This window comes from Bombina bombina, chromosome 8 (genome assembly GCF_027579735.1).
Source record: "Bombina bombina isolate aBomBom1 chromosome 8, aBomBom1.pri, whole genome shotgun sequence".
NCBI lineage: Eukaryota > Metazoa > Chordata > Amphibia > Anura > Bombinatoridae > Bombina > Bombina bombina.
Window position 1 is genome coordinate 2,362,658 of NC_069506.1, and position 24,976 is coordinate 2,387,633.

At 43.1% G+C, this 24,976-nt stretch overlaps 1 protein-coding gene across 1 annotated transcript in view; it reads left to right on the plus strand.

Moving 5' to 3' along the window:
- LOC128638136 (uncharacterized) overlaps positions 1-24,976 on the plus strand; it is a 277,497-nt gene that overhangs the window by 234,825 nt on the left and 17,696 nt on the right. The window contains exon 12 of the mRNA XM_053689998.1: positions 2,040-2,172. Within this exon, the coding sequence (XP_053545973.1) occupies positions 2,040-2,172 (133 nt within the window). The remainder of the gene's footprint in view (positions 1-2,039; positions 2,173-24,976) is intronic.

A 24,976-nucleotide genomic window follows, 5' to 3' on the forward strand; every position in this document is an offset into this window, starting at 1 on the left:
TACAACTAGTATGTAATTTAGCCATTAGCAGCCTGTTGTAATCCTGCTGTGTGGGTCTCATGTTTGCTGTTGCTATCAGTTTACAACTAGTATGTAATTTAGCCATTAGCAGCCTGTTGTACTCCTGCTGTGTGGGTCTCATGTTTGCTGTTGCTATCAGTTTACAACTAGTATGTAATTTAGCCATTAGCAGCCTGTTGTACTCCTGCTGTGTGGGTGTTCATGTTTGCTGTTGCTATCAGTTTACAACTAGTATGTAATTTAGCCATTAGCAGCCTGTTGTACTCCTGCTGTGTGGGTCTCATGTTTGCTGTTGCTATCAGTTTACAACTAGTATGTAATTTAGCCATTAGCAGCCTGTTGTACTCCTGCTGTGTGGGTCTCATGTTTGCTCATCTGCTAAAGAGTTGTGTAAATGTAACAAACCTGACAACGCCTTTTAGTGCTATGTTATTGTTTATCTCTGTCAATAAAATGTACGGATTTCTGTTCTCTTCGCTGGAGCTTTATCACGTTAATTAAATTCTGTTCAGGGAGTTTTAAAGTCTTATGTTAATTCTTAACATCTCAGCTCGTCCAACTCTTTCATAACTCTCATTTAATGAGTGTAAAAGGATTGAGCCCTTAATCGCGTTTCACCCTAAAGCTGGTATTTATTCATTTATCCCTTTCCCAGAATGTTTTAGGATAATACGTAATAACTGCAGATTGTGTTTGTGTAAAGCTGCACCAACCAAACGCAGACAAATTACCGTGCGAGACACTTTCATGTCATTGTTCTGGGAACATTGTCAACATTTATATTACCCAGAAGCCTGAGATTGTTTTATTTAAACAACATTTCAGCAAATTAATAGAGAAAATAGTAATTAACCTTTTATTCCAGTTCCTGCAGAATTTGTATAGTTTATTGTTCTTTACACATCCTGTATGATGAATACAATGACAATATGTTGTACGTGCACTGCTTAGTTACATCATGTCTGCATTACTGACCATAACTATGCGTTTATTGCCTGACCCAAATGTAAAGTTCCAAGCTCCCAAGCAAGAAGCGACTAGTGATGTGACGGCTGCTACTGATTGGTTCTGGACTCTGAGCAGATCTTTACCTGTGAGTTTAACCTTTTGCAGGCATCTGGGGTGAAGGATGCAGAAATAACTCGCTGTAACCAGTGAGGTGACCGTCCCTTTAGAGTTTACACCTATAAATGTCACATAACTAAATGAACATTGTGAGTTTGCTGTGAGGCTTCTGATTGATATAACAGAAATCACAAATTCAGTCCCTCACATAACACTTTGTGCCGCACTTATCACATGACAAGCGTGACGCGTTTTGTACAGAGTAATAAAGACTATGGGGATATTTATCAAAGGTCTGGCAGATGCAACAGTGCGGATGAGGTACGCCAGACCTCGCTGAATACGGAGAGCAATACGCTATCTGTATTCAGCATTGCACCAGCAGCTCACAACGCCGCCCCCTGCAGATTCCCAGCCAATCAGCCGCCAGCAAGGAGGTGTCAATCAACCTGATCGTACTCGATCGGGTTGAATTGCAGCGATGTCTCTCTTCCTGCTCAGAGCAGACCAACAGGGTTATGGAGCAGCGGTCACAAAGACTGCAGGCTCGCCAAAAACACGGGCCGTCAAGCTCCATCCGGGGCTTGATAAATGGGCCCCATTGTTACTCTCTCTGATTGGGTTACGCTATCTTACTGACCTCTTCTACATAAATACATTGTAGTTTAGACAATAAGAATATTAGCAAACTAATTCTTCTCCGTACAATAAGTGTTTCAGTGAGAACTTTTACTGTGCATGCAGCATATGTACAGATGCCTCGTGCAATTACTGCACCTGCTCCACGTGACAGCGGGGTAATTAGTCAGGGGAGGGGCAAACAAATCCTTGTTGATGTAATATTCGCGCAGGGCTACGCTAAATGCTCTCTCACTCATCTTGCTTTGTGTCTACAAATACATTCATGTACATTATGTCCCTTTAAGACGTGAACTGTAATAACCGTTAATTAGAAGTCACCTTACGTGCAGCTGTTTCCTCGTCTTTATGTTCGATTCTAACTCTAGTTTTTATCTTTTAAGATCTATTTTTACAGATGTGTGTTTAGGACCAGGGAATTTGAGAATGATTGAAATTGCACAACAGGTAACTCAACAACCCACAGATCAAGTAATGTTGTTTTATTCTACTATTAATCTTTCTGTCATGTGTCAGTCTGTCATCTGTTTGTCAGTCTGTCTGTCATGTGTCAGTCTGTCTGTCATGTGTCAGTCTGTCTGTCTGTCATGTGTCAGTCTGTCTGTCATGTGTCAGTCTGTCTGTCTGTCATGTGTCAGTCTGTCATCTGTTTGTCAGTCTGTCTGTCATGTGTCAGTCTGTCATCTGTTTGTCAGTCTGTCTGTCATGTGTCAGTCTGTCTGTCATGTGTCAGTCTGTCTGTCATGTGTCAGTCTGTCTGTCTGTCATGTGTCAGTCTGTCTGTCATGTGTCAGTCTGTCTGTCTGTCATGTGTCAGTCTGTCATCTGTTTGTCAGTCTGTCTGTCATGTGTCAGTCTGTCTGTCATGTGTCAGTCTGTCTGTCTGTCATGTGTCAGTCTGTCATCTGTTTGTCAGTCTGTCTGTCATGTGTCAGTCTGTCATCTGTTTGTCTATCTGTCTGTCTGTCATCTGTTTGCCATCTGTCTCTGTCTGTCATCTGTCTGTCAGTCTGTCATGGGTCAGTCTGTCATCTGCCTGTCTGTCTGTCTATCTATCTGTCTGTCTATCTGTCTGTCATCTGTCATCTGTTTGTCATCTGTCTATCTTTCATTTGTCTGTCCTTCATTTGTCTGTGTGTCTGTCATCTGTCTGTATGTCTGTCATCTGTCAGTCTGCCTGCCATCTGTCTGTCAGTGATCTGTCTGTCTGTCATCTGTCTGTCATCTGTCTGTCTGTCTATCATCTGTTTGTCTATCATCTGTTTGTCTCTCTGTCATATGTCTGTCATCTGTTTGTCAGTGACTATATTATAACTAACTATACTACAGGCTGCTGATTACTTGTGGAAATAGTCCCAGCCCACAGATGATTTATTGTGCAACATTATGATACAATTAGGGAATCAGAGCAATCCTGTTATGTTTATAAAATTAAACTATTTCCTGTATAATGACTAAAACTCACCTTCAGCTCCTGTGTAAGTGTATTTCTATTTAAATGACATATTTTAATGTTATTTCTAAAAGACTAAATGAAGCTGTTTGTTTATTAGTCATTTATTTATCTAACATTTTAGAAAAAGTATTTAATAACATAACCTGTTTTTTACTTCATTACAAACATAATTAATCTTGTTATGCTTTAGTGACATCTAGTGGAAATAACTGGGTATTGCAGATTCTGTAAACATAAACTGTGTTGCATTTAATTACAGAATACACAAACTGTACTTAAAGGGATATTGAAGACATTTTATTTTATATATGTAATTAAGTGCTGCATTACTAAAAGTCTGCACACACAATAAATGTTTATATATGCACAGTATATATCAGTAATTAAGTGCTGCATTACATAAGGTCTGCACACACACAATAAATGTTTATATATGTACAGTATATATCAGTAATTAAGTGCTACATTACATAAGGTCTGCACACACAATAAATGTTTATATATGCACAGTATATATTAGTAATTAAGTGCTGCATTACATAAGTTCTGCACACACAATAAATGTTTATATATGCACAGTATATATCAGTAATTAAGTGCCACATTACATAAGGTCTGCACACACAATAAATGTCTATATATGCACAGTATATATCAGTAATTAAGTGCCACATTACATAAGATCTGCACACACAATAAATGTCTATATATGCACAGTATATATCAGTAATTAAGTGCCACATTACATAAGGTCTGCACACACAATAAATGTTTATATATGTACAGTATATATCAGTAATTAAGTGCTACATTACATAAGGTCTGCACACACAATAAATGTTTATATATGCACAGTATATATCAGTAATTAAGTGCCACATTACATAAGGTCTGCACACACAATAAATGTTTATATATGTACAGTATATATCAGTAATTAAGTGCTGCATTACATAAGGTCTGCACACACAATAAATGTTTATATATGCACAGTATATATCAGTAATTAAGTGCTGCATTACATAAGGTCTGCACACACAATAAATGTTTATATATGCACAGTATATATCAGTAATTAAGTGCTACATTACATAAGGTCTGCACACACAATAAATGTTTATATATGTACAGTATATATCAGTAATTAAGTGCTGCATTACATAAGGTCTGCACACACAATAAATGTTTATATATGCACAGTATATATCAGTAATTAAGTGCTGCATTACATAAGGTCTGCACACACAATAAATGTTTATATATACACAGTATATATCAGTAATTTAGTGCCACATTACATAAGGTCTGCACACACAATAAATGTTTATATATGCACAGTATATATCAGTAATTAAGTGCTGCATTACATAAGGTCTGCACACACAATAAATGTTTATATATACACAGTATATATCAGTAATTTAGTGCCACATTACATAAGGTCTGCACACACAATAAATGTTTATATATGCACAGTATATATCAGTAATTAAGTGCTGCATTACATAAGGTCTGCACACACAATAAATGTTTATATATGCACAGTATATATCAGTAATTAAGTGCTACATTACATAAGGTCTGCACACACAATAAATGTTTATATATGTACAGTATATATCAGTAATTAAGTGCTGCATTACATAAGGTCTGCACACACAATAAATGTTTATATATGCACAGTATATATCAGTAATTAAGTGCTGCATTACATAAGGTCTGCACACACAATAAATGTTTATATATACACAGTATATATCAGTAATTTAGTGCCACATTACATAAGGTCTGCACACACAATAAATGTTTATATATGCACAGTATATATCAGTAATTAAGTGCTGCATTACATAAGGTCTGCACACACAATAAAAGTTTATATATACACAGTATATATCAGTAATTTAGTGCCACATTACATAAGGTCTGCACACACAATAAATGTTTATATATGCACAGTATATATCAGTAATTAAGTGCTGCATTACATAAGGTCTGCACACACAATAAATGTTTATATATACACAGTATATATCAGTAATTTAGTGCCACATTACATAAGGTCTGCACACACAATAAATGTTTATATATGCACAGTATATATCAGTAATTAAGTGCTGCATTACATAAGGTCTGCACACACAATAAATGTTTATATATGCACAGTATATATCAGTAATTAAGTGCTGCATTACATAAGGTCTGCACACACAATACATGTTTATATATGCACAGTATATATCAGTAATTAAGTGCTGCATTACATAAGGTCTGCACACACAATAAATGTTTATATATGCACAGTATATATCAGTAATTAAGTTCTGCATTACATAAGGTCTGCACACACAATAAATGTTTATATATGCACAGTATATATCAGTAATAAGGCACCATATTATAAAAGGTCTGCACACACAATAAATGTTTATATATGCACAGTATATATCAGTAATTAAGTGCCACATTACTAAAGGTCTGCACATACAATAAATGTTTATATATGCACAGTATATATCAGTAATTAAGTGCTGCATTACATAAGGTCTGCACACACAATAAATGTTTATATATGCACAGTATATATCAGTAATTAAGTGCCACATTACTAAAGGTCTGCACATACAATAAATGTTTATATATGCACAGTATATATCAGTAATTAAGTGCTGCATTACATAAGGCCTGCACACACAATAAATGTTTATATATGCACAGTATATATCAGTAATTAAGTGCTGCATTACATAAGGTCTGCACACACAATAAATGTTTATATATGCACAGTATATATCAGTTATTAAGTGCTGTATTACATAAGGTCTGCACACACAATAAATGTTTATATATGCACAGTATATATCAGTAATTAAGTGCTGCATTACATAAGGTCTGCACACACAATAAATGTTTATATATGCACAGTATATATCAGTAATTAAGTGCTGCATTACATAAGGTCTGCACACATAATAAATGTTTATATATGCACAGTATATATCAGTAATTAAGTGCTACATTACATAAGGTCTGCACACACAATAAATGTTTATATATGCACAGTATATATCAGTAATTAAGTGCCCCATTACAAAAGGTCTGCACACACAATAAATGTTTATATATGCACAGTATATATCAGTAATTAAGTGCCACATTACTAAAGGTCTGCACATACAATAAATGTTTATATATGCACAGTATATATCAGTAATTAAGTGCTGCATTACATAAGGTCTGCACACACAATAAATGTTTATATATGCACAGTATATATCAGTAATTAAGTGCTGCATTACATAAGGTCTGCACACACAATAAATGTTTATATATGCACAGTATATATCAGTAATTAAGTGCTGCATTACATAAGGTCTGCACACACAATAAATGTTTATATATGCACAGTATATATCAGTAATTAAGTGCTACATTACATAAGGTCTGCACACACAATAAATGTTTATATATGCACAGTATATATCAGTAATTAAGTGCTGCATTATATAAGGTCTGCACGCACAATAAATGTTTATATATGCACAGTATATATCAGTAATTAAGTGCTACATTACATAAGGTCTGCATACACAATAAATGTTTATATATGCACAGTATATATCGGTAATTAAGTGCTACATTACATAAGGTCTGCACACACAATAAATGTTTATATATGCACCGTATATATCAGTAATTAAGTGACATATTACAAAAGGTCTGCACACACAATAAGGGCTAGATTACAAGTGGAGCTCTAACTAGTGTTTTTTCTAGAGTGCTAACTGCTAGTCGGGTTCCGCTGATATTAAAAAATTATTGCTCTAGCTCTAACCCGACTTGCGAAAATGGTTTACCGCTAGCGCAATCACCTACTGCTCCATAGAATCAATGGAACAAAAAAGTTTTAAAAATCTTAATACCCTACTTGCGCGCTAACCCGAATCATCTAATAACCCCTAAACCGCCAGCAGAATTTAAATACCCCAAAATTTACAAACAAATACTAACTAGCTTAAAAAAAATCTGACCTGTAAAATTAAATAAAAACCTTATCTTATCTTTAAAAAACAAACTACCTGTCCTAAAAAAAATATTACCAATTACCAAAAAAAATACTCCTATTCCAATACCCCCCCAAAATATTCTAAAACTAAACTACCAATAGGGCCTTTTGTAGGGCATTGCCCTAAAGCAATCAGCTCTTTCCATCTAAAGGGGAGGAGAGTCCACGGTTTCATTCATTACTTGTGGGAAATACGAACCCGGCCACCAGGAGGAGGCAAAGACACCTCAGCCAAAGGCTTAAATACCTCCCCCACTCCCCTCATCTCCCAGTCATTCTTTGCCTTTCGTCACAGGAAGTTGGCAGAGAAGTGTCGGAAGATTCGGAGTAGTCTCTTATGGAGGGTAGTTCTCTTCGGAATGGGACTGGAGTTTTAAGTAGTCTTGTCAGCCTCTCAGTGAGAGCCTGGGCGAAAGTTAGAGTCCGGAGATGCAGGGAGAGTCTTCCTGTGATCTCATCCCGACTCAGTTTAACAGCTCCATTAGCAATCAGCGTTGCCGAGTTTCGCTGCCTGCTTTCCTCACTCATGTCAGGAGCGATGCTACTACACTGTCACACTTGAGAGGCCGTGTTTCTGTTCCATGGCATAGATTCTGGTAAGATCGTTTCATTTTTTATACACGTAATGTAAACGCAGAAGACAGGGTCACAGACTGTGTGATACCTTTTATCTTTATAGAATCAAGGGCTAATATCCCTGGTAGGGGGATTATTGAACGGGGGGGGGGGGGTGTTTGTACATGATATTGTTTATTGTGTCATTGCTGCGATATGTGTGAGATGCGGCTCTGGCAATGGGTGGACTTTTAGTTTTATTTCTGGGAGTATTTGCGCTGCCGATTTGGCGCATTTTTCTCTTTAGTGCAGGGGTGGTCCTGCGAGGCATTCCTTCTGACCAGGTGTGGCCTAATCGACTTCCTCTGCTTGTCTGGCGGTTGCTAGAGACGTAATGGTTTCTGTGGTCCGGGTCATAGGAGGTGCTGAGTGCCCCGGCCATTGGAGGTTATAAAGGTGTCATTTTATATATAGTCTGTAATAAAGGCGCAAGCTATGGAGGACTCTGACGCATTAGAGGGTACTCCCTCTTTAACAAAGTCTAGTACCTGTGTTTATTGTGAGGAGGTTCTGGTAGATCCACCTGCTCAACTATGTTCCACATGCCTTGATAAAGTTACAACTTCTAGAAAGAATAGAATTATTATTATTATCAGGTATTTATAAAGCGGCAGCAGATTACGCAGCGCTATACAAGTAATAATAAAACTTAACAGGGATGCATTACATACACAAACAAAAAAGTACAGTATGGGGGTACATTACAGGTGTAGGTGCAAGAATTTAGTTATACAAAAGGAGAGGAATGCCCTGCCCTTGATCACAATCAGTAGTAGTTAACATTAAATACAAAGTGGCCTACAGGTAGAGAGGCTCTCAAGCTTACAATCTAAAGGAGAGGGAATGGACACAGAAGAAAAGGAGAAAGGAAATATGTCTGGTATAAGGCAGGGTAAACTGAGAGTGAGTAGTGATGTAGGCAAACAATAAGAAAAAGTGTGTGGTGAGTGGGCAAATGAGGATTGGAAAAGAGTAACAAAATGTGGTTAAGTGTCAGTACAGAGGCTGTACAAATGAAGTAGTGTTTCTATCTTAAAATATTAGTGATAGCTGCACCTAATTGCTGTTAGGAGGTGTGTATATATTAAGGTTAACACCAGGGTGGATGGTGGAGGGAGGATTGGAGGGCTAGTGCTTGCAGAGCAGGGTAAGTTGTGTAGTTAGAGTTGCAGTTGTAAGAAAGAGAATGGTAAGGTGAAAAATCCTGCTTATAAAGTAAGGGGGGAGGTGTAGTTTTAGACAGGGTAAAAGGGGTTACAAGAGATTGGAATGTTACAATAATAAAAGAATAGAATGTCTAGTACTACTGAGCCATCCACCTCTGAGGGTTCTCTGTCCCGTGAGGTGCGTTCCTACATTCATCTTCGATTACACATGCAGCACCCCAGGGCATGACTATTTCTCCTACGGGAGAGATCCGTTGGCCACCAGAGTTTGCGGATCAACTGCAAACGGCAGTGTCTCAGGTGATTAGTGCCTTACCACGTTCTGCCAAGTGTAAGGTAAATATGGCAATCCGATCCAGGGGTCATCTACTCCAATGGATATTTTGGAAAGATTATCCGCTGACGAGGACGACTCCGACTCTTCAGAGGACGTTCCTTCTGGGTCGGAGTCTGTCATCTAAAGCTCCGACTGCTGAGGAGCCTGACTTTAGGTTTAGGATGGAAAATTTGCTACCCTTGAGGTTCCGGAACCGAAACTACCGGAGGAACCTTTGATTCCTAAGCTTGATAAAGTATATGAGGACAGGGTGGTGCCTCAGACCTTCCCGGTTACTGTTAAGATGGCTAACATTATTAAGAATGAATGGGAAAGATTAGGTTCTTCCTTTTCCACTTTTTCTTCCTTTAAGAAGCTGTTCCCCGTCCCAGACTCTCAGCTCGAGCTATGGGGGACTGTCCCTAAGGTGGATGGTGCTATTTCTATGCTCGCAAAGCCGACGACAATTCCTTTTGAGGATAGTTCGTCGTTTAAAGAGCCCATGGATAAAAAGTTAGAGAACATATTAAGAAAAATGTTTCAACATACAGGGTTTGTTTTTCAGCCGTTAGCGGCGGTAGCTGCAGTTGCCAGAACTGCAACATATTGGAGAGTCCCCTCATCGAGATACAGGAGAGAATTAAGGCCTTAAGGGTCGCTAATTCTTTTATTTGTGATGCTGATATGCTAATTATTCGCCTGAATGCTAAGGTGTCAGGTTTTCCGTATTAGCCTGCAGGACACTGTGGCTAAAGCCATGGTCTGCGGACATGACTTCTAAATCTAGACTACTATTCCTTCCATTTCAGGGAAAGATCCTGTTCGGTCCACGGTTACGGGAGGCAAGGGCGCTTTTCTACCGCAGGATAAGAGGGTTAAGCCTAAGGGATCTACTTCTTGTCCCTTTCGTGCGGACAAGGACCAACGCCAACAGCCCGCCACGAAAGCGGATCAGTCCAAGGGCACTTGGAAACCAGCTTAGTATTGGAATAAGTCCAAGCAGAACAAGAAGACCGCAGAAACAAAGTCTGCATGAGAGGGCGGCCCCTGACTGGTCTCAGGACCAAATAGGGGGCAGATTATCTCTCTTCTCAGAAGCCTGGTTGCAGGATGTTCAGGACCCTTGGGTTGCAGGATACAGGATAGGGTTCAGATCTCATCCGCCCAGGGGCAGATTCCTCCTGTCAAACCTGTCTTCCAGACCAGAAAAGAGAGACGCCTTTCTAGAATGTGTTAGGGATCTCTCTTACCTCGGAGTAATTGTACCAGTACCCCCAGCAGAAAGGGGTCTAGGGTACTATTCAAACCTTTTCGTGGTCCCAAAGAAGGCGGGCACGTTCCGCCCGATTCTAGACCTAAATTGTTTAAACAAATTTCTGGCTGTTTCATCGTTCAAGATGGAAACAATCAGATCTATTCTGCTCCTAGTTCAAGAGGGTCAGTTCATGATGACAAAAGACTTTAAGGATGCCTACCTTCATGTGCCAATCCACAGGGATCACTTTAGGTTCCGGAGATTTGCATTCCTGTACCAACATTTCCAGTTTGTGGCCCTTCTCTTTGGTCTGGCGATGGCCCGAGAGTCTTCACAAAGGTTCTGGGGGCGCTACTTGCAGTGGCCAGATCCAGAGGCATTGCTGTGGCACCCTATCTGGATGATATGCTAGTCCAGGCGCCGTTGTTCGATCTCGCAGAGGATCATTCAAGAGCTCTTCTTCTTTTGCTCCAATCCCACGGTTGGAAGATAAACTCAGGAAAGAGCTCCTTGATTCCCAGCAACAGGGTGGAGTTCCTGGGAACGATTATAGATTCTATATCCATGAGGATATTTCTCACAGATCAGCAACGCTGGAAGATTGCGTCCACCTGTCTTGCCCTTTAGTCCTCCTCCAGTCCCTCTGTGGCTCAGATTATGGAGGTGATCGGGCTCATGGTGTCTAGCATCAATGTCATTCTCCAGGTTCCACCTCAGACCTCTTCAGTTATGCATGTTGAGACAGTGGAACGGCGATCATACAGACCTATCCCAACAGATTTCTTTGGACGATCGGACAAAGGAATCCCTCTCTTGGTGGATTCGTCCGGAACAACTGTTCCAAGGGACATCCTTCCTGAGATGTCCTGGGAGATTGTAACCACGGACGCGAGTCTGGGAGGATGGGGAGCTGTTGGGGTGTCAAGATGGCACAGGGCAAATGTTCTTGAGAGGAGGCTCTCCTCCTGACCAATATTCTGGAACGTCGAGCAATCTACCATGCTCTGAAGGTGTGGCATCTACTGGGGTCATTCAGCTTCATCAGATTCCAGACAGACAACATTACCTCGGTGGCTTACATCAACCACCAGGGGGGACAAGAAGCTCTCTGGCAATGAGGGAGGTTTCTCGGATATTGGAATGGGCAGAGTCCCATCACTGATCACTCTTAGCAATCCACATTCTGGGTGTGAACAACTGTGAAGCGGATTTCCTCAGCAGGCAATCCTTCCATCCGGAGGAATGGTCTCTCCATCCCGAGGTGTTTGCAGAGATTTGTCATAGATGGGGGATGCCGGAGATAGACTTCATGGTGTCCAGACTACATTGCAAGCTACCCAGATACGGGTCGTGGTCCAGGGATCCCCAGGCAGAGCTGATAGATGTTTTAGCGGTGCTTGGAGGTTCAACCTAGTTTCCATTTTTTTTACTGTTGCCACTTCTACCTCGTGTAGTGGCCCGCATCAAGCAGGAGCAAGCTTTGGCTATTCTGATTGCTCCGTTGTGGCCGCGGAGGATGTGGTTTGCGGATCTGGTGGGGATGTCATATTCTCCTCCATGGAGGTTTCCCTGTCTAAGGGATCTGTTGGTACAGGGTCCTTTTCACCATCAAAATCTAGATTCTCTGAGGCTGACTGCGTGGAGATTGAACGCTTAGTCTTGGCCAAGAGAGGTTATTCTGAGAGAGTGATTGATACTCTCGTTCAGGCTAGGAAGCCGGTCACTCGTCGCATCTATTATAAGGTGTGAAGGACTTACTTGTCCTGGTGTGAGAAGCATGGATATCCTTGGCACAAGGTTAAGGTATCCAGGATTCTGTCTTTTCTCCAGGACGGTTTGGACAAAGGACTTGCCACTAGTTCTTTGAAGGGACAGATTTTGGCATTATCTGTTTTGTTGCACAAGAGGATCGCTGAGCTTCCTGATATTCAGTCCTTTGTTCAGGCTTTGTCTAGAATCAGGCCTGTTTTTAGACAGTCCGCTCCTCCATGGAGCTTGAACTTGGTTCTGAAGGTATTGCAGAGGGTTCCTTTTGAACCTATGCACTCTATTGACATTAAGATTCTTTCCTGGAAGGTTCTCTTTCTGTTGGCTATTGCATCGGCACGCAGAGTCTCTGAGTTGGCGGCCTTGCAATTTGAGCCTCCTTATTTGGTCTTTCATGCTGGTAAGGCTGTTTTGCGCACTGGTTTGGGATTTCTTCCCAAGGTTGTGTCTAACCGTAACATCAATCAGGAAATAGTTGTTCCTTCTTTGTGTCCTAACCCCTCTTTTCCTAAGGAGAGGTTACTTCATAATTCGGACGTGGTTCGAGCCTTGAAGTTTTATCGTCAGGCTACAAAGGATTTCAGACAATCTACATCTCTTTTTGTAGTGTATGCAGGGAAGTGCAAGGGGCAGAATGCCTCTTCTACTACTTTGTCCTTTTGGTTGAGGAGCATGATTCGCTTAGCGTATGAGACAGCGGGACATAAGCCTCCTCAGAGGATCACGGCTCATTCGACTAGAGCTGTGGCTTCTTCTTGGGCTACCTGGTCAAACCTTACATACCTTTACAAGGTTTTACAAATTTGATGTTTTTCCTTCGGCGGAAGAAGTTTTTGGGAGAAAGGTTTTACAAGCTGTGGTGCCCTCAGATTAGGGTCCGCATTTTTTTGCCCTCCCCTTTTTCATTCTGTGTCCTATAGAGCTTGGGTATTTGTTCCCACAAGTAATGAATGAAGCTGTAGACTCTCCTCCCCTTTAGATGGAAAACATAAATTATGCTTACTTTAAAAATTTTATTTCCATCAAGGGGAGGAGAGTCCACGGTCCCCGCCCGTTGCTCCAGTGGGCGGACCTAAATTTAGTTTTTTGTTCTTCTGGCACCATTTATACCCTGATATTTCTCCTACTGTTCCTTGTTCCCTTGGCAGACTGACTGGGGGATGAGGGGAGTGGGGGAGGTATTTAAGCCTTTGGCTGGGGTGTCTTTGCCTTCTCCTGGTGGCCAGGTTCTTAATTCCCACAAGTAATGAATGAAGCCATGGACTCTCCTCCCCTCGATGGAAATAAAATTATCAGGTAAGCATAATTTATGTTTTTAATATAAAAAAAACATTAACCCCCACAACATAATAAAAACCCTAATCTACAAAGTGCCCTGAATTCAGCTCTTTTGCTGCCTATTAAAAACAAAACAAAAAAAAACTAACACTAAAGCCCCCTAAAGGTACTCACTGATGCTACACTACAGATCTTACACGTAAAGTGCACATCATGATATGCATGTGCACAGGTATCAGTCTGTACTTGTGTGCTACGCTACAGATCTCACACATATGTTGCACATCATGATATGCACGTGCACTAGTCTGTACTAGTGTGCTACATAACAGATCTCACACATATAGTGCACATCATGATATGCATGTGCACAGGTATCAGTGTGTACTTGTGTGCTACACTACAGATCTCACACATATATTGCACATCATGATATGCATGTGCACAGGTATCAGTCTGTACTTGTGTGCTACGCTACAGATCTCACACATATGTTGCACATCATGATATGCACGTGCACTAGTCTGTACTAGTGTGCTACATAACAGATCTCACACATATAGTGCACATCATGATATGCATGTGCACAGGTATCAGTGTGTACTTGTGCTACACTACAGATCTTACACATATAGTGCACATCATGATATGCACGTGCACAGGTATCAGTCTGTACTTGTGTGCTACACTACAGATCTCACACATATATTGCACATCATGATATGCACATGCACTAGTCTGTACTAGTGTGCTACATAACATCTCACACATATAGTGCACATCATGATATGCACGTGCACAGGTATCAGTCTGTGTGCGGTGAAGCTGCTTATTACTGTCTTGTTCTGTCCTGTAGTTCGGGTGTGCGGTGAAGCTGCTAATTACTGTCTTGTTCTGTCCTGTAGTTCAGGTGTGCGGTGAAGCTGCTAATTACTGTCTTGTTCTGTCCTGTAGTTCAGGTGTGCGGTGAAGCTGCTGATTACTGTCTTGTTCTCTCCTGTAGTTCAGGTGTGCGGTGAAGCTGCTAATTACTGTCTTGTTCTGTCCTCTAGTTCAGGTGTGCAGTGAAGCTGCTAATTACTGTCTTGTTCTGTCCTGTAGTTCGGGTGTGCAGTGAAGCTGCTAATTACTGTCTTGTTCTCTCCTGTAGTTTGGGTGTGCGGTGAAGCTGCTAATTACTGTCTTGTTCTGTCCTGTAGTTCAGGTGTGCGGTGAAGCTGCTAATTACTGTCTTGTTCTGTCCTGTAGTTCAGGTGTGCGGTGAAGCTGCTAATTACTGTCTTGTTCTGTCCTGTAGTTCAGGTGTGCGGTGAAGCTGCTGATTACTGTCTTGTTCTCTCCTGTAGTTCAGGTGTGCGGTGAAGCTGCTAATTACTGTCTTGTTCTGTCCTCTAGTTCAGGTGTGCAGTGAAGCTGCTAATTACTGTCTTGTTCTGTCCTGTAGTTCGGGTGTGCAGTGAAGCTGCTAATTACTGTCTTGTTCTCTCCTGTAGTTTGGGTGTGCGGTGAAGCTGCTAATTACTGTCTTGTTCTGTCCTGTAGTTCAGGTGTGCGGTGAAGCTGCTAATTACTGTCTTGTTCTGTCCTGTAGTTCAGGTGTGCGGTGAAGCTGCTAATTACTGTCTTGTTCTGTCCTGTAGTTCAGGTGTGCGGTGAAGCTGCTAATTACTGTCTTGTTCTGTCCTGTAGTTCAGGTGTGCGGTGAAGCTGCTTATTACTGTCTTGTTCTGTCCTGTAGTTCAGGTGTGCGGTGAAGCTGCTAATTACTGTCTTGTTCTCTCCTGTAGTTCAGGTGTGCGGTGAAGCTGCTAATTACTGTCTTGTTCTGTCCTGTAGTTCAGGTGTGCGGTGAAGCTGCTAATTACTGTCTTGTTCTCTCCTGTAGTTCAGGTGTGCGGTGAAGCTGCTAATTACTGTCTTGTTATGTCCTGTAGTTCAGGTGTGCGGTGAAGCTGCTAATTACTGTCTTGTTCTGTCCTGTAGTTCAGGTGTGTGGTGAAGCTGCTAATTACTGTCTTGTTCTGTCCTGTAGTTCAGGTGTGTGGTGAAGCTGCTAATTACTGTCTTGTTCTGTCCTGTAGTTCAGGTGTGCGGTGAAGCTGCTTATTACTGTCTTGTTCTGTCCTGTAGTTCAGGTGTGCGGTGAAGCTGCTAATTACTGTCTTGTTCTGTCCTGTAGTTCGGGTGTGCGGTGAAGCTGCTAATTACTGTCTTGTTCTCTCCTGTAGTTCAGGTGTGTGGTGAAGCTGCTAATTACTGTCTTGTTCTCTCCTGTAGTTCAGGTGTGCGGTGAAGCTGCTAATTACTGTCTTGTTCTGTCCTGTAGTTCAGGTGTGCGGTGAAGCTGCTAATTACTGTCTTGTTCTGTCCTGTAGTTCAGGTGTGCGGTGAAGCTGCTAATTACTGTCTTGTTCTCTCCTGTAGTTCAGGTGTGCGGTGAAGCTGCTAATTACTGTCTTGTTCTGTCCTGTAGTTCTGGTGTGCGGTGAAGCTGCTAATTACTGTCTTGTTCTGTCCTGTAGTTCAGGTGTGCAGTGAAGCTGCTAATTACTGTCTTGTTCTGTCCTGTAGTTCAGGTGTGCGGTGAAGCTGCTTATTACTGTCTTGTTCTGTCCTGTAGTTCAGGTGTGCGGTGAAGCTGCTAATTACTGTCTTGTTCTGTCCTGTAGTTCAGGTGTGCGGTGAAGTTGCTAATTACTGTCTTGTTCTGTCCTGTAGTTCAGGTGTGCGGTGAAGCTGCTAATTACTGTCTTGTTCTGTCCTGTAGTTCAGGTGTGCAGTGAAGCTGCTAATTACTGTCTTGTTCTGTCCTGTAGTTCAGGTGTGCGGTGAAGCTGCTAATTACTGTCTTGTTCTGTCCTCTAGTTCAGGTGTGCAGTGAAGCTGCTAATTACTGTCTTGTTCTCTCCTGTAGTTCAGGTGTGCGGTGAAGCTGCTAATTACTGTCTTGTTCTGTCCTGTAGTTCAGGTGTGCGGTGAAGCTGCTAATTACTGTCTTGTTCTGTCCTGTAGTTCAGGTGTGCGGTGAAGCTGCTTATTACTGTCTTGTTCTGTCCTGTAGTTCGGGTGTGCGGTGAAGCTGCTAATTACTGTCTTGTTCTGTCCTGTAGTTCAGGTGTGCGGTGAAGCTGCTTATTACTGTCTTGTTCTGTCCTGTAGTTCAGGTGTGCGGTGAAGCTGCTAATTACTGTCTTGTTCTGTCCTGTAGTTCGGGTGTGCGGTGAAGCTGCTGATTACTGTCTTGTTCTCTCCTGTAGTTCAGGTGTGCGGTGAAGCTGCTAATTACTGTCTTGTTCTGTCCTCTAGTTCTGGTGTGCGGTGAAGCTGCTAATTACTGTCTTGTTCTCTCCTGTAGTTCATGTGTGCGGTGAAGCCGCTAATTACTGTCTTGTTCTGTCCTGTAGTTCAGGTGTGCGGTGAAGTTGCTAATTACTGTCTTGTTCTGTCCTGTAGTTCAGGTGTGCGGTGAAGCTGCTGATTACTGTCTTGTTCTCTCCTGTAGTTCAGGTGTGCGGTGAAGCTGCTGATTACTGTCTTGTTCTCTCCTGTAGTTCAGGTGTGCGGTGAAGCTGCTGATTACTGTCTTGTTCTCTCCTGTAGTTCAGGTGTGCGGTGAAGCTGCTAATTACTGTCTTGTTCTCTCCTGTAGTTCAGGTGTGCGGTGAAGCTGCTGATTACTGTCTTGTTCTCTCCTGTAGTTCAGGTGTGCGGTGAAGCTGCTAATTACTGTCTTGTTCTGTCCTGTAGTTCAGGTGTGCGGTGAAGCTGCTGATTACTGTCTTGTTCTCTCCTGTAGTTCAGGTGTGCGGTGAAGCTGCTAATTACTGTCTTGTTCTGTCCTGTAGTTCAGGTGTGCGGTGAAGTTGCTAATTACTGTCTTGTTCTGTCCTGTAGTTCAGGTGTGCGGTGAAGCTGCTTATTACTGTCTTGTTCTGTCCTGTAGTTCAGGTGTGCGGTGAAGCTGCTAATTACTGTCTTGTTCTGTCCTGTAGTTCAGGTGTGCGGTGAAGCTGCTAATTACTGTCTTGTTCTGTCCTGTAGTTCAGGTGTGCGGTGAAGTTGCTAATTACTGTCTTGTTCTGTCCTGTAGTTCAGGTGTGCGGTGAAGCTGCTTATTACTGTCTTGTTCTGTCCTGTAGTTCAGGTGTGTGGTGAAGCTGCTAATTACTGTCTTGTTCTGTCCTGTAGTTCGGGTGTGCGGTGAAGCTGCTAATTACTGTCTTGTTCTGTCCTGTAGTTCTGGTGTGCGGTGAAGCTGCTAATTACTGTCTTGTTCTGTCCTGTAGTTCAGGTGTGCGGTGAAGCTGCTAATTACTGTCTTGTTCTGTCCTGTAGTTCAGGTGTGCGGTGAAGCTGCTAATTACTGTCTTGTTCTGTCCTGTAGTTCAGGTGTGCGGTGAAGCTGCTAATTACTGTCTTGTTCTGTCCTGTAGTTCAGGTGTGCGGTGAAGCTGCTAATTACTGTCTTGTTCTGTCCTGTAGTTCAGGTGTGCGGTGAAGCTGCTAATTACTGTCTTGTTCTGTCCTGTAGTTCAGGTGTGTGGTGAAGCTGCTAATTACTGTCTTGTTCTGTCCTGTAGTTCAGGTGTGCGGTGAAGCTGCTAATTACTGTCTTGTTCTGTCCTGTAGTTCGGGTGTGCGGTGAAGCTGCTAATTACTGTCTTGTTCTGTCCTGTAGTTCTGGTGTGCGGTGAAGCTGCTAATTACTGTCTTGTTCTGTCCTGTAGTTCAGGTGTGCGGTGAAGCTGCTTATTACTGTCTTGTTCTGTCCTGTAGTTCAGGTGTGTGGTGAAGCTGCTTATTACTGTCTTGTTCTGTCCTGTAGTTCAGGTGTGCGGTGAAGCTGCTAATTACTGTCTTGTTCTGTCCTGTAGTTCAGGTGTGCGGTGAAGCTGCTTATTACTGTCTTGTTCTGTCCTGTAGTTCAGGTGTGCGGTGAAGCTGCTTATTACTGTCTTGTTCTGTCCTGTAGTTCAGGTGTGCGGTGAAGCTGCTAATTACTGTCTTGTTCTGTCCTGTAGTTCAGGTGTGTGGTGAAGCTGCTTATTACTGTCTTGTTCTGTCCTGTAGTTCAGGTGTGCGGTGAAGCTGCTAATTACTGTCTTGTTCTGTCCTGTAGTTCAGGTGTGCGGTGAAGCTGCTTATTACTGTCTTGTTCTGTCCTGTAGTTCAGGTGTGCGGTGAAGCTGCTAATTACTGTCTTGTTCTGTCCTGTAGTTCAGGTGTGCGGTGAAGCTGCTAATTACTGTCTTGTTCTGTCCTGTAGTTCAGGTGTGTGGTGAAGCTGCTAATTACTGTCTTGTTCTGTCCTGTAGTTCAGGTGTGCGGTGAAGCTGCTAATTACTGTCTTGTTCTGTCCTGTAGTTCAGGTGTGCGGTGAAGCTGCTAATTACTGTCTTGTTCTGTCCTGTAGTTCAGGTGTGCGGTGAAGCTGCTAATTACTGTCTTGTTCTGTCCTGTAGTTCAGGTGTGCGGTGAAGTTGCTAATTACTGTCTTGTTCTGTCCTGTAGTTCAGGTGTGTGGTGAAGCTGCTAATTACTGTCTTGTTCTGTCCTGTAGTTCAGGTGTGCGGTGAAGCTACTAATTACTGTCTTGTTCTGTCCTGTAGTTCAGGTGTGCGGTGAAGCTGCTAATTACTGTCTTGTTCTGTCCTGTAGTTCAGGTGTGGGGTGAAGCTGCTAATTACTGTCTTGTTCTGTCCTCTTGTTCAGGTGTGCGGTGAAGCTGCTAATTACTGTCTTGTTCTGTCCTGTAGTTCAGGTGTGCGGTGAAGTTGCTAATTACTGTCTTGTTCTGTCCTGCAGTTCAGGTGTGCGGTGAAGCTGCTAATTACTGTCTTGTTCTCTCCTGTAGTTCAGGTGTGCGGTGAAGCTGCTGATTACTGTCTTGTTCTGTCCTGTAGTTCAGGTGTGCGGTGAAGCTGCTAATTACTGTCTTGTTCTGTCCTGTAGTTCAGGTGTGCGGTGAAGTTGCTAATTACTGTCTTGTTCTGTCCTCTAGTTCAGGTGTGCGGTGAAGCTGCTAATTACTGTCTTGTTCTCTCCTGTAGTTCAGGTGTGCGGTGAAGCTGCTGATTACTGTCTTGTTCTGTCCTGCAGTTCAGGTGTGCGGTGAAGCTGCTAATTACTGTCTTGTTCTCTCCTGTAGTTCAGGTGTGCGGTGAAGCTGCTAATTACTGTCTTGTTCTGTCCTGTAGTTTAGGTGTGCGGTGAAGCTGCTGATTACTGTCTTGTTCTGTCCTGTAGTTCGGGTGTGCAGTGAAGCTGCTAATTACTGTCTTGTTCTGTCCTGTAGTTCAGGTGTGCAGTGAAGCTGCTAATTACTGTCTTGTTCTGTCCTGTAGTTCAGGTGTGCGGTGAAGCTGCTAATTACTGTCTTGTTCTGTCCTGTAGTTCAGGTGTGCGGTGAAGCTGCTTATTACTGTCTTGTTCTGTCCTGTAGTTCAGGTGTGTGGTGAAGCTGCTTATTACTGTCTTGTTCTGTCCTGTAGTTCTGGTGTGCGGTGAAGCTGCTAATTACTGTCTTGTTCTGTCCTGTAGTTCAGGTGTGCGGTGAAGCTGCTTATTACTGTCTTGTTCTGTCCTGTAGTTCAGGAGTGCGGTGAAGCTGCTTATTACTGTCTTGTTCTGTCCTGTAGTTCAGGTGTGCGGTGAAGCTGCTAATTACTGTCTTGTTCTGTCCTGTAGTTCAGGTGTGTGGTGAAGCTGCTTATTACTGTCTTGTTCTGTCCTGTAGTTCAGGTGTGCGGTGAAGCTGCTAATTACTGTCTTGTTCTGTCCTGTAGTTCAGGTGTGCGGTGAAGCTGCTTATTACTGTCTTGTTCTGTCCTGTAGTTCAGGTGTGCGGTGAAGCTGCTTATTACTGTCTTGTTCTGTCCTGTAGTTCAGGTGTGCGGTGAAGCTGCTTATTACTGTCTTGTTCTGTCCTGTAGTTCAGGTGTGTGGTGAAGCTGCTAATTACTGTCTTGTTCTGTCCTGTAGTTCAGGTGTGCGGTGAAGCTGCTAATTACTGTCTTGTTCTGTCCTGTAGTTCAGGTGTGCGGTGAAGCTGCTAATTACTGTCTTGTTCTGTCCTGTAGTTCAGGTGTGCGGTGAAGCTGCTAATTACTGTCTTGTTCTGTCCTCTTGTTCAGGTGTGCGGTGAAGCTGCTAATTACTGTCTTGTTCTGTCCTGTAGTTCAGGTGTGCGGTGAAGCTGCTAATTACTGTCTTGTTCTGTCCTGTAGTTCTGGTGTGCAGTGAGGCTGCTAATTACTGTCTTGTTCTGTCCTGTAGTTCAGGTGTGCGGTGAAGCTGCTAATTACTGTCTTGTTCTGTCCTGTAGTTCAGGTGTGTGGTGAAGCTGCTTATTACTGTCTTGTTCTGTCCTGTAGTTCAGGTGTGCGGTGAAGCTGCTAATTACTGTCTTGTTCTGTCCTGTAGTTCAGGTGTGCGGTGAAGCTGCTTATTACTGTCTTGTTCTGTCCTGTAGTTCAGGTGTGCGGTGAAGCTGCTAATTACTGTCTTGTTCTGTCCTGTAGTTCAGGTGTGCGGTGAAGCTGCTTATTACTGTCTTGTTCTGTCCTGTAGTTCAGGTGTGTGGTGAAGCTGCTAATTACTGTCTTGTTCTGTCCTGTAGTTCAGGTGTGCGGTGAAGCTGCTAATTACTGTCTTGTTCTGTCCTGTAGTTCAGGTGTGCGGTGAAGCTGCTAATTACTGTCTTGTTCTGTCCTGTAGTTCAGGTGTGCGGTGAAGCTGCTAATTACTGTCTTGTTCTGTCCTGTAGTTCAGGTGTGCGGTGAAGTTGCTAATTACTGTCTTGTTCTGTCCTGTAGTTCAGGTGTGTGGTGAAGCTGCTAATTACTGTCTTGTTCTGTCCTGTAGTTCAGGTGTGCGGTGAAGCTACTAATTACTGTCTTGTTCTGTCCTGTAGTTCAGGTGTGCGGTGAAGCTGCTAATTACTGTCTTGTTCTGTCCTGTAGTTCAGGTGTGGGGTGAAGCTGCTAATTACTGTCTTGTTCTGTCCTCTTGTTCAGGTGTGCGGTGAAGCTGCTAATTACTGTCTTGTTCTGTCCTGTAGTTCAGGTGTGCGGTGAAGTTGCTAATTACTGTCTTGTTCTGTCCTGCAGTTCAGGTGTGCGGTGAAGCTGCTAATTACTGTCTTGTTCTCTCCTGTAGTTCAGGTGTGCGGTGAAGCTGCTGATTACTGTCTTGTTCTGTCCTGTAGTTCAGGTGTGCGGTGAAGCTGCTAATTACTGTCTTGTTCTGTCCTGTAGTTCAGGTGTGCGGTGAAGTTGCTAATTACTGTCTTGTTCTGTCCTCTAGTTCAGGTGTGCGGTGAAGCTGCTAATTACTGTCTTGTTCTCTCCTGTAGTTCAGGTGTGCGGTGAAGCTGCTGATTACTGTCTTGTTCTGTCCTGCAGTTCAGGTGTGCGGTGAAGCTGCTAATTACTGTCTTGTTCTCTCCTGTAGTTCAGGTGTGCGGTGAAGCTGCTAATTACTGTCTTGTTCTGTCCTGTAGTTTAGGTGTGCGGTGAAGCTGCTGATTACTGTCTTGTTCTGTCCTGTAGTTCGGGTGTGCAGTGAAGCTGCTAATTACTGTCTTGTTCTGTCCTGTAGTTCAGGTGTGCAGTGAAGCTGCTAATTACTGTCTTGTTCTGTCCTGTAGTTCAGGTGTGCGGTGAAGCTGCTAATTACTGTCTTGTTCTGTCCTGTAGTTCAGGTGTGCGGTGAAGCTGCTTATTACTGTCTTGTTCTGTCCTGTAGTTCAGGTGTGTGGTGAAGCTGCTTATTACTGTCTTGTTCTGTCCTGTAGTTCTGGTGTGCGGTGAAGCTGCTAATTACTGTCTTGTTCTGTCCTGTAGTTCAGGTGTGCGGTGAAGCTGCTTATTACTGTCTTGTTCTGTCCTGTAGTTCAGGAGTGCGGTGAAGCTGCTTATTACTGTCTTGTTCTGTCCTGTAGTTCAGGTGTGCGGTGAAGCTGCTAATTACTGTCTTGTTCTGTCCTGTAGTTCAGGTGTGTGGTGAAGCTGCTTATTACTGTCTTGTTCTGTCCTGTAGTTCAGGTGTGCGGTGAAGCTGCTAATTACTGTCTTGTTCTGTCCTGTAGTTCAGGTGTGCGGTGAAGCTGCTTATTACTGTCTTGTTCTGTCCTGTAGTTCAGGTGTGCGGTGAAGCTGCTTATTACTGTCTTGTTCTGTCCTGTAGTTCAGGTGTGCGGTGAAGCTGCTTATTACTGTCTTGTTCTGTCCTGTAGTTCAGGTGTGTGGTGAAGCTGCTAATTACTGTCTTGTTCTGTCCTGTAGTTCAGGTGTGCGGTGAAGCTGCTAATTACTGTCTTGTTCTGTCCTGTAGTTCAGGTGTGCGGTGAAGCTGCTAATTACTGTCTTGTTCTGTCCTGTAGTTCAGGTGTGCGGTGAAGCTGCTAATTACTGTCTTGTTCTGTCCTCTTGTTCAGGTGTGCGGTGAAGCTGCTAATTACTGTCTTGTTCTGTCCTGTAGTTCAGGTGTGCGGTGAAGCTGCTAATTACTGTCTTGTTCTGTCCTCTTGTTCAGGTGTGCGGTGAAGCTGCAAATTACTGTCTTGTTCTGTCCTGTAGTTCAGGTGTGCGGTGAAGTTGCTAATTACTGTCTTGTTCTGTCCTGCAGTTCAGGTGTGCGGTGAAGCTGCTAATTACTGTCTTGTTCTCTCCTGTAGTTCAGGTGTGCGGTGAAGCTGCTGATTACTGTCTTGTTCTGTCCTGTAGTTCAGGTGTGCGGTGAAGCTGCTAATTACTGTCTTGTTCTGTCCTGTAGTTCAGGTGTGCGGTGAAGTTGCTAATTACTGTCTTGTTCTGTCCTCTAGTTCAGGTGTGCGGTGAAGCTGCTAATTACTGTCTTGTTCTCTCCTGTAGTTCAGGTGTGCGGTGAAGCTGCTGATTACTGTCTTGTTCTGTCCTGCAGTTCAGGTGTGCGGTGAAGCTGCTAATTACTGTCTTGTTCTCTCCTGTAGTTCAGGTGTGCGGTGAAGCTGCTAATTACTGTCTTGTTCTGTCCTGTAGTTTAGGTGTGCGGTGAAGCTGCTGATTACTGTTTTGTTCTGTCCTGTAGTTCGGGTGTGCAGTGAAGCTGCTAATTACTGTCTTGTTCTGTCCTGTAGTTCAGGTGTGCAGTGAAGCTGCTAATTACTGTCTTGTTCTGTCCTGTAGTTCAGGTGTGCGGTGAAGCTGCTAATTACTGTCTTGTTCTGTCCTGTAGTTCGGGTGTGCGGTGAAGCTGCTAATTACTGTCTTGTTCTGTCCTGTAGTTCTGGTGTGCGGTGAAGTTGCTAATTACTGTCTTGTTCTGTCCTATAGTTCGGGTGTGCGGTGAAGCTGCTAATTACTGTCTTGTTCTGTCCTCTAGTTCAGGTGTGCAGTGAAGCTGCTAATTACTGTCTTGTTCTCTCCTGTAGTTCGGGTGTGCGGTGAAGCTGCTAATTACTGTCTTGTTCTCTCCTGTAGTTCAGGTGTGCGGTGAAGCTGCTTATTACTGTCTTGTTCTGTCCTGTAGTTCAGGTGTGCGGTGAAGCTGCTTATTACTGTCTTGTTCTGTCCTGTAGTTCAGGTGTGCGGTGAAGCTGCTAATTACTGTCTTGTTCTGTCCTGTAGTTCAGGTGTGCGGTGAAGCTGCTTATTACTGTCTTGTTCTGTCCTGTAGTTCAGGTGTGCGGTGAAGCTGCTAATTACTGTCTTGTTCTGTCCTGTAGTTCAGGTGTGCGGTGAAGCTGCTTATTACTGTCTTGTTCTCTCCTGCAGTTCGGGTGTGCAGTGAAGCTGCTAATTACTGTCTTGTTCTGTCCTGTAGTTCAGGTGTGCGGTGAAGCTGCTAATTACTGTCTTGTTCTGTCCTGTAGTTCAGGTGTGCGGTGAAGCTGCTAATTACTGTCTTGTTCTGTCCTGTAGTTCAGGTGTGCGGTGAAGCTGCTTATTACTGTCTTGTTCTGTCCTGTAGTTCAGGTGTGCGGTGAAGCTGCTAATTACTGTCTTGTTCTGTCCTGTAGTTCAGGTGTGCGGTGAAGCTGCTTATTACTGTCTTGTTCTCTCCTGCAGTTCGGGTGTGCGGTGAAGCTGCTAATTACTGTCTTGTTCTGTCCTGTAGTTCAGGTGTGTGGTGAAGCTGCTAATTACTGTCTTGTTCTGTCCTGTAGTTCGGGTGTGCGGTGAAGCTGCTAATTACTGTCTTGTTCTGTCCTGTAGTTCAGGTGTGCGGTGAAGCTGCTAATTACTGTCTTGTTCTGTCCTGTAGTTCAGGTGTGCGGTGAAGCTGCTAATTACTGTCTTGTTCTCTCCTGTAGTTCAGGTGTGCGGTGAAGCTGCTAATTACTGTCTTGTTC